The 13,524-nt window shown below is 38.2% G+C and overlaps 1 protein-coding gene across 4 annotated transcripts in view; it reads right to left on the bottom strand.

The window, feature by feature from the left end:
• LOC145992054 (uncharacterized) overlaps positions 1-13,524 on the bottom strand; it is a 161,471-nt gene that overhangs the window by 32,369 nt on the left and 115,578 nt on the right. For all 4 annotated transcript variants that reach the window (XM_083128223.1, XM_083128214.1, XM_083128231.1 and 1 more), the window contains exons 7-8: positions 3,360-3,483; positions 2,238-2,373 (exon numbers count right to left, since the gene is read on the bottom strand). In XM_083128223.1, the coding sequence (XP_082984349.1) occupies positions 2,238-2,373; positions 3,360-3,483 (260 nt within the window). The remainder of the gene's footprint in view (positions 1-2,237; positions 2,374-3,359; positions 3,484-13,524) is intronic.

Raw genomic sequence — 13,524 nt, 5'->3', positions numbered from 1 at the left:
TCGTGCAAGTTCAAACATATAATTGCCACTTATGATTTAGCTTGTAGCACAACAAAAACATTTGTTAATCTACGAAAAATACTAAAAAAAAATTTGTCAATGAAGTGGTGCACAATATAAGCCTCTTGAATTTCCTTTTCTGCCTGCTTATATGTGCTACAAAAATACAAGCAATCTTTTGATTAATTTGGAGAAAAAAAAGGGGACATGCAAAATCATTAAAAAACAAAATAAAAAAGTTTGTAATGCAATGCATGTGTTTTCTCAGTACTTTTAGTACTGCTTGTCTCACAAGTAATTCAATAAATAAGTATGTAGTACTTTATTGAAATTATAGACATGATATAAATCTGTATTCGGATATAGTTTGAAAACTTGGGGACATGGAACACATCATGAGTTCATTTCAAATGATGTTATAATCTAAATATTACTTCTTTGTGCTGCTTGTGTACACATTTCAAAAGCAAAATTTGGAAAGCGTGATGTTAAAATAGTGTTTCTAAACATTGTTGGCACTGTAACTGTCTTACTCTCCTTTTTCACCACAATGTTTCTGATCCTACATGTAATGAGAACTTTTCCACTGTAATAATGTTTCAAATCTAATCTTCAAGTATTAATTACTATGTAAGTAACATTGTCTATGTGATAGATAAAAACATTGGTGTAGGCAAATAGTAATATCCAATATTTCATATAAGTGCAGACTGGTGTAATTTACTTACCTAACTGTGCATTGTACGGTTAGGATAGCCTCACACCGGATCTGGCACAATGAGAAGCGACAAGTCATTCTTGTAGCAAACCATCTAGTCTCAGTGAAGGTTTTATGGGAGACTGCACACCGGATGACGCGTTTGACTCAACCAAGTTGTGATGGTTTGCGACAAAACAACGAAGGCCCATGGAATTTGCCTTGCATGGAGAAGCTTGTGACAGAATGATCTGAACTTACACCAGTCCATTGACTTCAGACACAGACATCTAATCACAGACCGGAAACTGGGACAACTTGAAGCCAGCAATTAAATGTACGTAATCATTGAATCTTACATTTAAATGGTTAATATCATATTTTCTGACCAATTATTTGCTAGAAATATCTAGAAATATATTCAATAAACTGATATATCAAATCAACACACACATTGATACATAGATTCTGCTGTAAACTGTTATACTTATAATGCATCGTTACTAGCTTCTCAAATTAAAAAGGCAGACCTAGACCTACAGTGTACACGGACGAAATCTGCAATCAGATTTTAGCCAACAAATTGAATCGTCTTGCTGTGTCATGTTGTGACTCATTGTGTTGTGTTTCATCGAGGCATGTCGTGTCATGTTGCATCTCATCATGCCAGATCTGGTTTGCGGTGTAGGGTGTTTTTGTCAATAAACATATAAAGTGTACAAACGAGAATTCAAGAGTTAATATACTACATAGGTTGTAGTCTGTGTAAAGCTGCACTATCGATGTTCAACTGTTTTGGTTCTCGAATATTTTTTTTGTAGCACTTGTGTTCGTCTGAGTGAGAAGCACAATAAACTTCTCAGAATAAACTGTAGATGTTGTTTTATTAAAGCAACATGCGGTTGGCCTTAGGAGTAAATTGTCATTGTTAAGAAAGAAAATACTGGAATTCTTACAACTTGCAACCCTATCCTGAAAAACAACCTTCCATCATGGGTTGTCTGTCATTCAGTGAGTGTTTTAATGATTCCTTAACAATGTCATTTTTTCCAGACTCTACATCCCACTCAGAATAAATATCCACATTGCTCTTGAAGAAAACAATCTTCTCTTATCAAAGGCATGACTTGAAAGCATAATGGAACACTGAAGCCATTTTCCATGTCATCATACGTAGCAGTTATTCGCAAAACAAAAGGAACGTATTTATATTTTCTGCATGTCCATTTTTCTAACTTCTATTAATTTTAGTGGCTACCACCACACCCTTACCGAAACTTGTTGTTTGGAATGTACAAGTTCCAATGGCATGGTGTAGGTGAGGGGAAGTAAGGTGGCAGAGACCACTAAATTAATAGAACTTAGAGCAACTAGATGTGTAGAAAAAGAAAATATGTTTTTGCACTTTAAGAATCATGTTCATCATGTCAAGCATGATTAAGAATTACATTCTTCATAACGAACATCGTAACATTACTATAGAATAATCAATGACAAATCATTTATACAAGTGAACATAAAAGAAAAGTTAATAACTCACCTACTGTTGTGTACCTCACAAACGTTTCCTTGTTCTCTATCATTGCATCAACAGCCAGCTTTTCACAGTATTGAGCAGTTATTATGGCAATTGTGGGTTGTTTTGAGCTGACAATTGTAGGCATTTGTTTCACAATCTGAACAAAAGAGGAAGAAAATATCAAATCAATGACCAACAAAGCTGCTTTGAATATATTAGTTAACTTTCAAATGCTAAAAACAACATTTAAAGTTATGCAGCAAATAGTTGGCAGTGTTTGGCAAGTTCTACATCACAGAAAGTTTGTTCACTTGAAATGTAAACATATTTGACTCATAGAAAGCATGTTGCACTTAAAAGTGAGGTTCTCACTCCAAGGAAATTATGAAAGTGGTTGACAGTGATTCATTTGAAAACAGCACGTTTGAAATCAATTGTGCAATTGTAGGATTCACACTCGTTTTAATAATAACAACAACCTGTGGTGCCACAGCCCATGAAAGCCACCGACTGCTGGCTTCACTCCCACATGTCCCAGCAGAGATGGCCGATCATCCAACCAGTTACGAGGTGACCGACGTGTGGTCAGCATGACGAACCCTCAGTCGTTGTAGATTTCCATGACCAGGTTATGCTACTCATTCACAGCTCTCCAATATTCTTAAGATGGTGAGTGGCCACCGGCCCCATAAACAAAAAATCTCATGAGAAAAGTTGTTACGCTTCCCCTGGGAGACTAAAAAAAAAACAGCATGCATAATGTAGCCCAAGCCCCAAGCCTGATGCCTTAGACCACACTGTCACAGCGCAGAACTCACACTCATTTTGGCAAAGTAAATTCCTTTAAATTCCTTGATATTTCCAGGTTATTCACCATATTTAAAGTAAATTCCCAGACCATTTGATGGTGCGTTAACATGCTATTAATCAAGTTTCAAGTGTTAAACTGCAATTGCTATACAACAAAATCAAATTTATTCAGCATTGTTCAAAATATATGATCAAATGTTGATATCATTGATATATTTATGTATCATATGATATATTTGCCTGAGGAAAGCTTAGACACTGCAAGGCAAACAAAACATTTCCTTTTGCTTGTTGGCACTTTTCCGAAAGACTTCATAAATATGTTTAAGTTACCTGGACATCTGTGTCATCTTGTACAACTCGAGTGAAAGCACCATTGTCCATATTTTTAATAAGGCCTTTGTTGAGTAGTTCATCCAGCAGAGGCTGTATCTCTTGTTGTTCCCACTGGTTCTCCCTGTAAGGATATGCAAAGCAATAATCAAAATAATTGGATAGTAAGGACAACCAGTACTTTCAGAATTTTTACAAATGTTTTCATAGCTGCAGTTCACTATCACATCTTAGAAGTTTAATACAATGAAATTTGAATTATACATTACATAGAATAGACATAATGGTGTCTATGGTGAATGAAGACCATTCAGCTTCACACAAGTCCAAAACATTTATCAGAAATGAAAATTTAATAATTACGTTAACTCGTGGTGCAACAGCCTGTGAGGGCCAGGGTCTACCTACTAACTGCCGGCCTCACTCCCACCTGTCGAGGTGAGAGATCTCTCAAACAGTTACGGGGTGATGTGTGGTCCGCATGAAGAATCCACAATCATCGTTGTAGGTTTCCATGACCGGGTTATGCTACTTTTTCGTAGCTCCCAAATTTCCTCATGATGGTGGATGGCCACCGGTCTCATACACAGGCCGAAATCTCATGAGAAAAGTTGTTAGCTTCCCTCAGGAGACTCAAACCTGCATGTGTCCCGTAGCCAGAGCCCAAAGCCTGATGCTTTAGACCGCACAGCCACGGTGCGGGAGTAATGTTTATATTAGGTTAGATTAGATTGATTTCTAATGTTTTGGCCATGTTACAGTGAATCTCATGCCACAAACACAAGACATGCCACAAGACAATTATAGTAATAAAATTATATAGAATAGTAAAATTTTACATTGATTCACAGATCAATAATAGGAGCCCTGGGTACCTCATGGGCTATACAATGACATACATTCAAAGCCAGGAAGTACAATTCATGATTAAACATTACATGTTTATTCCTTAACTTAATAAAAATTATGAATCAGCAAATATTAAATTGATGGTGTGATTCTATCTTTCTTATATCACTTGAAAGTTTGTTGTATAGAAGAATACCACTATATTTTTGCCTTTTTTCGTATAACATTACATTGTGTTGAAGTATCACATAATTATAGTCACTCCTGTATAGCCAGCTGTGTTTTTGTTGAACTTAAAATTTTGTGTCGAATTCATCAAACTAAATTTGAAGTTCTATCCATAATAAATGGAAAAATACATTTTCCGTTTAGTGTACAAAAGTAACTTCTACACTAAAATTGAAGATAACTGTTCAGAGTAACAAAATGTTTATTTAAGAATGTATTTAAATTGCAATGTACATAATTTTTCAAAGTGCGTTACTCTTAGAAGTTACTTTTTAAAATCTTTGGAATTACAATTTTTCTTTTCTTGTATGTACGCATTGCTTGCATTGAAAAAAAGAAGAAAAAAGTAATAATTATCTGAAATAAAAATAAAACAGACTGCTTCTTTTCACAGTTAACTTGCTATATTACAACAATATAACATTGACAACAACCATTATATAATGGATTCTTTTTGTTTAAAAAATTGCTAACCATTGTTATAACTGTATCTTTAGTCAAAATGAAAATAAATGTCTAATGAAGGGAGCGTGTGTTCTCCTGAAATGTCACAACGAAAAACTGTTTTCTTATGCTTGTAATAACCGTAAACTACAGGAAAATAATATTACAATTATTGTTAGAAAATTGTGTCTTAACTCGAATTTTTTGTTTTCAGCTGTCCGCTATTTTTAAGGAGTATATTGGGGAAGACTAGAAGGGATAGAATAAGGAATAAGAAGATCCGACAGACAGTGGCTGTGGTGTAGCTTCAGGACAGGATAGATCAGGCACAGATGAGATGGTTTGGACACATGAAGATGGATGCAGAAAGACTGCCAGTAAGAGCTTACAATGCACAAGGAGTGGGAATAAGACCAAGGGGGAGACCAAGATGTCGGAAAGAGCAGATAGTGTAGAATGTTAGGAGAAGAGGACAAGATTAGAACACCGTGGAAAGAGAGGATTGGTGGAAGACCAGGAAAAAATAGAGAGGCTTGACTTCTATGCTGACCCAGCCAGAGGCAGGAAACAGCGAAGCATGATGATGATGTTAGAAAATTGTCATTTTGCAATTAACTCAATTACAGTTACTTTAAAAAAAGCTTCAAGTTACTTCTGTGTTTCCTTGATGGAGACTCAAGACACATTTATGACAATTAAAAAAAAATATTCATGGGAGATGTTTCAATCATAATTTTTATAATGAACCTGCAAGTTATTTTGTATGAGCATCTACAGCCAGCTAAAGAAATTTAATGAGAGTCTGAATGCTCACTTTCTAAATGCAACTGTGTTATTCACAGTCAGGGACATAGCTAGGTTCATCAGTTTGGTGGGGGGCCCAAATGTCAAAAATTTATCGATCAAACCATTAAGAAATTTAACAACAACCAACATTATGTATGTATGTGGGTATATATGTATGTATGTATGTGGGTATATATGTATGTATGTATATGAGTATATATGTATGTATATGAGTATATATATATATATATATATATATATATATATATATATATATATATATATATATATAGATATATATATATAGATATATATAAAGTGAAAGAGGAGAGAGGAAACAAGGAAACACTCACCGGACAAAGAAAAAATTCAAACTTTCGTGATGGTATGTCACATCTTCAGGAGTAGAGAGATGTTGTAGAATTAAGTGACTAGAGGGAAGAGTAAGCATGACCTGCAATGTTGCCAGGTCCCGAAGGGGGAAAAAAGTGTTGACAGTACCACAAAAATATATGGTTCTTTCGCCTGGCTTGTCGAAAACTGTGAGTTGTAGGGGGGTTGGTTGGGAAAAGGTGGTGGTGAGGGGATGAGGGGCGTTACTGGGTGGCCTTGTTCAGGCCTGGAAGTGTGGTTGCATTCATGGTCGATATGTAGACCCTCTTCCATCTTCTACGTATTGAGGTGTTGGTGGATTGGGGCAAGGAGTAGCCATCCCATTCTCCCTGGCCCTCAGACGTCAACGCCTCAACACCTCAGCCACCTCCCAACAGAACTATAACCTCTGCTTACACCAAGCCTTGACCAACCATGGATATCCTTCCACCCTTGTCACCAAACAAATATCCCGAGCTGCTTCATACACTCCCACCAAGAAACCTGCCACCAATCCCCCTGCACTTGTCACCCAATATCACCCCCACCTCAACAAAATCAGACACACTCTACGTTCCCTCCTTCCCATCCTGCACAGTGATCCTGACACCAGAAATATCTTCCCTGACAAGCCCAGAGTTGTCTTCAAATGCCCTCCCAATCTCCAAAACATCCTGGTCCACCACAATCCACCTACTCACAATCAACTTGCACCTGCCCACAAATGCAACTGCCCAAGGTGCAAAACCTGCCCCATATTTGTCACTTCCCGCACCCTCCAGATCCACACTGCCACCGGCAAATTCACCCTCTACCCCAAAGGAACCTGCAACAGCTCTAACCTAATTTATATCCTCACGTGCAACATCTGTCGGAGTTTCTACCTGGGGGAAACATCCACAGCCCTGAACCTCCGCATCAACAACCACAGCTCCTCTACCCAAAACCTGGACTTTGCTGTTGCCATTCACACCAATCACCACAATATTCCTTTTAATGACTGCTTCCAGGTAGCGATCGTCCATTCCTTGCCCCAATCCACCAACACCTCAATACGTAGAAGATGGGAGAGGGCCTACATATCGACCATGAATGCAACCACACTTCCAGGCCTGAACAAGGCCACCCAGTAATGCCCCTCATCCCCTATCCTCACCCTCACCACCACCTTTTCCCAACCAACCAACCCCCCCTCCCCACAACTCACAGTTTTCGACAAGCCAGATGAAAGAACCATCTATATATATTTTTTTGTGGTACTGTCAACACTTTTCTTTCCCTTCGGGACCTGGCAACACTGCAGGTCATGCTTACTCTTCCCTCTAGTCACTTAATTCTACAACGTCTCTCTACTCCTGAAGATGTGACATACCATCACGAAAGTTTGAATTTTTTCTTTGTCTGGTGAGTGTTTTCTCTCTCCTCTTTCACTTTTTATTTAGCCCTTGTGGCCCTCCTTCCTTTTATTCTATATATATAATGGATAAAAGCAAGGAGGGCCAAAAGGGCTAAGTAAAAATCAAAGAAGGTAAAAGGAAACCGGTTCCGTCTCTTTCTCCTCACATCGATGATACTATGAAGTTAGCGAAAATTTTGAATTTTCCTACTGTCCGGTGAGTGTTTCCTTTTACCTTCTTTGATTTATATATATATATATATATATATATATATATATATATATATATATATATATATATATATATATATATATATAATGGATAAAAGCAAGGAGGGCCAAAAGGGCTAAGTAAAAATCAAATAAGGTAAAAGGAAACACTCACCGGACAGTAGGAAAATTCAAAATTTTCGCTAATTTATAGCATCATCGGTGTGAGAAGAAACAGAAGACGGAACCGTTGATGCTATAAATTAGCGAAAATTTTGAATTTTCCTACTGTCCGGTGAGTGTTTCCTTTTACCTTCTTTGATTTTTATATATATAGCAAAGGCTAAATGGGATTTCTCGACCTTGAGTCAAAAACCCTGATGGAACTGATATGCAACCTATATCCAAACACCATACGTTTGGTGCAGTGAATTTCGGTGAAGTCCGGAGGGCTCATTTAGTCAAATCCACTCTCCTCACCTCCTCGTTGGGGCCCCCTGGGATCTTTCAAGATGCGAAAGAGAGAGTGGTGTGCGGAAAGCAACGGGAAGCTACCGCATATATCTTTTCCCTAGAAAAACTGCAATCATGATGAGTCATTCCAAGGCAAAATATTCCGGACGTAAACTAGCCCCCCATTCGGATGTCCGGGAGGGGGATGTCTGGGAAGGACACGTTATGACAAAGGACACTGATGGGGAAAAGAGAAGCAAACAGAAGGTAAGATTAAGGATTGGAACGTGGAATGTCAGAACCCTGTTACAGTCGGGAAAGCTAGAAAACTTAAAGGCAGAAATGAGAAGAAACAAAGTAGATGTTATGGGAATATCAGAAGTGAGGTGGGAACAGAATGGTGAAATAGTGAGTGATGAGTTCAAGATGTTTTATTCTGGAGGTGATCAACAAGGAAACCGTGGTGTGGGAATAGTGCTAGGACCACGTGTGAAACATAAAGTTATAGCAGTGCGTTATGTGGATGACAGGATTATAATGGTGAAACTTCAAGGAAAGAAGAAAGACTTAGTGTTAATTCAAGTGTATATGCCACATAGTGGGTTGTCAGAAGAAGAAGTGGAGGAAAACTATGAGAAGATAGAGGAATTGATGGAAAAAGAGAGAAAGGGATCGTGCATTATTGTAATGGGTGATTGGAATGCTGTAGTAGGAGAAAGGCAGGATGGAAGTACAGTAGGAAGATATGGATTAGGCGAGAGAAATGAGAGAGGGGAAAGCCTGGTAAATTTCTGTAAAATAAACTCCCTAATTGTTGGAAACACACTGTTCCAGCAACATAAGAGAAGGAGGTACACCTGGATATGTCCAAGAGATTGTAAAAGATACCAGATAGATTACATACTGGTACAAGAAAGATTTCGAAATTGTTTGAAAAATGCGAAGACATTGCCAGGAGCTGACATTAATTCAGACCACATCTTGCTAATAGGAGAAATCAATCTTACATTGAAGAAGATAACCCAAAACCAGGTGAGCAAGAAACCCCACTTAGAGAAGCTAAGGGAAGAAGACGAAAGACAAAAATTTGCAGAACATTTCCAAGGAAACTATAATAAGTTTAAAGCTAGTTGTAACAATAAGGATGAGATGTGGGATGGAATAAAAAGCTGCTTACAGAAGGCAGTGGATGAAACAATAGGCTACAGGGAAAGGAAAAGTGCAAAGAAACCATGGATTACTGAAAGTATGCTGGAAAAAATGGAGGAACGGAGAAAATGGAAGAATGTAAATACAGAAGAGGGAAGACATAATTACAAGATACTGAATAACCAGCTAAGAAGAGAAACTGACAGGGCAAAAGAACAATGGATGAAACAAAAATGTGAAGAAATTGAAGAACTGGAAAAAAGAGGAAGGTATGATTTGATGTATCGTGAAGTAAACTGCTTGGGCTTCCAAAAGAAGAAATGGAAAACAATGTGGATGATAGAAGACGAGGAAGGATGTGAAATCACAGACAAAAAAGGAATATCGAATGTGTGGGGAAAGTACGTTGAAGAGCTCTACCAGAAAGAGAATCGCCCAGACAGTCTGAATGTAGAAAATGAAGACGACGTGCCTGATGATGAGAAAGGATACTATATCCTGAATGAAGAATTTGAGCAAGCACTCAAAGAAATGAGGAATGGGAAAGCAACGGGCACTGATGAAATTCCTGTTGAACTTATCAAATGCCTGGGAGATGGAAAAAGAGAAATACTACACTTAAGCAATGAAATCTATGAGAAAGGGGATTGGCCACAAGATTTCACGGAGACTGTTTTGATACCTCTACAGAAGAAAAGCAATGCCAGAAAATGTTCTGAGTACAGGACAATCAGCTTGATATCTCACTCGTCAAAAATTCTTCTAAGAATTCTGAACAGACGCCTATACTCGAAGGTCAGTGGTGAGTTAGAGGAAGAACAGTTTGGTTTCAGGAAAGGAAGAGGTACAAGGGATGCAATTGGTTTACTGAGGACCATTGGGGAAAGATATTTAGAGAAAGGAAAGGAGGTGTTTGTAGTATTTGTAGACCTGGAGAAAGCCTTTGATAGAGTGAATTGGGTTAAACTTTTAGAAATTCTGAAGAAAATTGGTGTAGATTGGAAAGAGAGAAGACTTCTAAGCAACTTATACATGAATCAACGAGTTAAAGTGAGAACAGGAGACGAAATGACAGAAGGCTGTGAAATTGGAAGAGGAGTACGACAAGGATGCTGCCTATCGCCTACTTTGTTTAATATCTATTTAGAAGATATAGTGAAAACTTGTTTCCAGGGCACAGGAGGTGTCAAATTGGGAGGAAGAAGAATAAACTGCATAAGATTTGCTGATGACATGGCATTATTCGCTGAGGATGAAATAACCATAAATAGTATGTTAGAAGAGTTAAACAGCAGCTGTGAGCAGTATGGAATGAAGATTAATGTAAAGAAGACAAAGGCAATGGTTATAGGACGGAAACCAAGGAATATTAATGTGAGAGCAAACAGTGAAAGAATCCAGCAAGTGGATAGCTTCAAGTACCTCGGATGCACTATAAGCAGTGACATGAGCTGCAACCAAGAAGTGAAAATGAGAATCGCAATAGCAAAAGAAGCTTTCAGTAGAAGAAAAAATGTTTTTTGTGGACCCATGGACATAGGTCTAAGGAAGAGATTAGTGAAATGTTTTGTGTGGAGTGTAGCACTATATGGTGCAGAAACCTGGACATTGAGAAGAAATGAAGAGAAACGACTCGAAGCTTTTGAAATGTGGACATGGCGAAAAATGGAGCGTGTAAAATGGACGGACAAGGTAAGAAACGAAGCCGTACTGAAAAGAGTTGGTGAAATAAGATCAATACTGGAGACCATCAAGAAGAGGAAAAGAAACTGGTTAGGACACTGTCTAAGAAGGAACTGCCTGCTAAGAGATGCCTTGGAGGGAATGGTTGAAGGAAGAAAAGTCCGTGGAAGAAAGAGATATCAGCTTATGGATAATATTAAATTAACTGGGTCGTATGCTATTACGAAGCGTAAGGCAGAGAACAGGGAAAGCTGGAGATTGCAGTGAAAAACCTGCCAATTAGGCAGAAAACAATGAATGAATGAATGAATATATATATATATATATCGCACATCACGCTGCGATGCCAGGGGTCCCAGGTTCGAATCCCGCTTGGGCATGGTTGTTTGTGAATGTCCATCATCAATTTCATCATTTCATCACTCATCCCCATCTTCGAGGCACAAAACGCGAAGTAAAATAAAATAAATCAATATTATATATAATATATATATATATATATATATATATATATATATATATATATATATATATATATATATGAGAGAGTGAGATAGAGAGAATGAGAGAAAGACTGACAGACGTTGTAAAATTAAAATCAACTCACAAGCATGCCACTCACCATCGTACGCAGGATGTGGATAATACGATAATACAGTCTCAGGGGTTAAAATTATACTAAGAAAAAATTATAATCGTGGCTAATTTTAATGGGGGTTTGCTTGATTGAGTTGGCATTTTAAGACCACTTTATGCACAGGAAGGTTAATCGGGACTACACCTACAGTTTAAAGTGGGATCCGAACCACTGTGTGCCTCTGCTGGGATCTGAAACCGGGAACCCTTGATTATAAGCGGCGAATCTACCAATGTGCAATCGGCGAGGCCAGTAATGGAGGTGTGCTTGCTTGATTGATTTGATTGATTTTACTTCGCTTTTCTGCCACTTTTGGCTAATTGCGAAGATCAGGATAAGTGGTGATATGATGAAATTGATGAATGAACACTCACAAACACCCATGGTCAGACTGGAATTCGAAAGCGGGACTCCTGGGTCGTAGCGCGATGTGCTACCACTCCATCAGGGGGGTGGGTGGCTAATGGGGGTTTGCATTTGCCACTTTTTTTTTTTCTTTCTTAGGTTACCAGTCCAAATTCTCTGACAGACCAACACCGAACAGCGGCATATTTATTTTATTTGTGAAACAAAGTTTCTACCAATTTCCCGTCATAAACTATTTCTGGAAAGAGTACATTCGTGATTCTATTGTGTTCAAGCTGCCAGAGACAAATTTGAGGGTACTGCCCTGCACACTTGCATTTAGGGTGTGAGCAAATTGAGGAAGGATGAAAAGGAACGGATAGACTGTCGGCCAAACGTCAGCATTCAGGGCCAGAAGCCAGAAGGTCCACTGGGCTCTTTTCCACTCTCTTGTGTTTACAACCGTGGGAGGGTTTCTCTGACGTCAAGATGAAACTGCCTTCAGAGTATCTCATACTTCAGTACTACAAAGCACGTAGTGCTGTTGTTTCTTAGAGAAATGAGCAGGGGTGTAGATTTATAGACGCTAATAACTTTTAAAACGGCAGGCAAATAGGAACCCAACATGATGAAAATACACGTACGCACTTGATGGCACAAGTGTTGACTTGATTGTTTTGGTATTTTTCTTATATTTGCGACACTTTATTTACAGTCAGTTAAACGCAACGAATATGATGAATAGTAGCTAGATGAAATTGATGATAGGGAAAATGCTTTATTCAAATAATAATAAGAAGAAGAAATGTGAATTTGACCACATTGGAGGGAAGAACTTGGAAATTGTGGATACATTTACTGCTTTGCTTCATTGTTATCCTCCCCTTTTATTCCTACGATAATATCTAGTTCTCAAAACTGGCATTAATCGTGGCGTTGAGTATGAATGATGATAAGATGAAAGGACAATCATGAAGGAACATTGACAAGACAAAACAGAACTAGTTATAGGATTACACTGGCTGTAAGTCCACATACCAGAGCCTCATTAATTTGCAGCAATGTAGTCCACGGTATACTACTATATACCAGAATCGAACCTAGCACCTTTAATTTCGAGGTGATCGTGTTACCCACTACTTTCGGGGAGGTCCCTGTCTGTTTTCCAACTGGTTGTGAACTTCAAGAATGATGACGCTGGTTAATAAATTTTACATACGTTTATGGTATAATTTCTTAAAAAATAATCTTGTTTGTGACTGAAGAACTAAATATTTGATGGCACTGGATATAACAGATTTCGCAGAGTTATTGGCTAATTTTATTTTTATGCGTGAGCCGAACATGGTTTTTTTATGCACCCAAGGATGCTACTTTCAGCCCACTTCTACAGTTTTTACAAAATTCCGCTTCTGACATGTAAGCGTAATACGTTATGAAACCAGATGCCCCAGGCTCTAACTCTGGTCAGGCATGGGTGTACTATGCTTGTCCCATCACCATTTCTTCAGTTCATCATTCATCCTCACCGCCGCGATTAACAAAAAGCAAAGAAAAATAACCAACCTAGAAATGGAATTAGAAAACGTTTTCTCAAAATTGCACAAGTTGAG

The sequence above is a fragment of the Lepisma saccharinum genome, chromosome 1, assembly GCF_977018435.1.
Source record: "Lepisma saccharinum chromosome 1, izLepSacc3.1, whole genome shotgun sequence".
Lineage (NCBI taxonomy): Eukaryota > Metazoa > Arthropoda > Insecta > Zygentoma > Lepismatidae > Lepisma > Lepisma saccharinum.
This window is presented reverse-complemented; position numbering and strand designations above follow the sequence as displayed.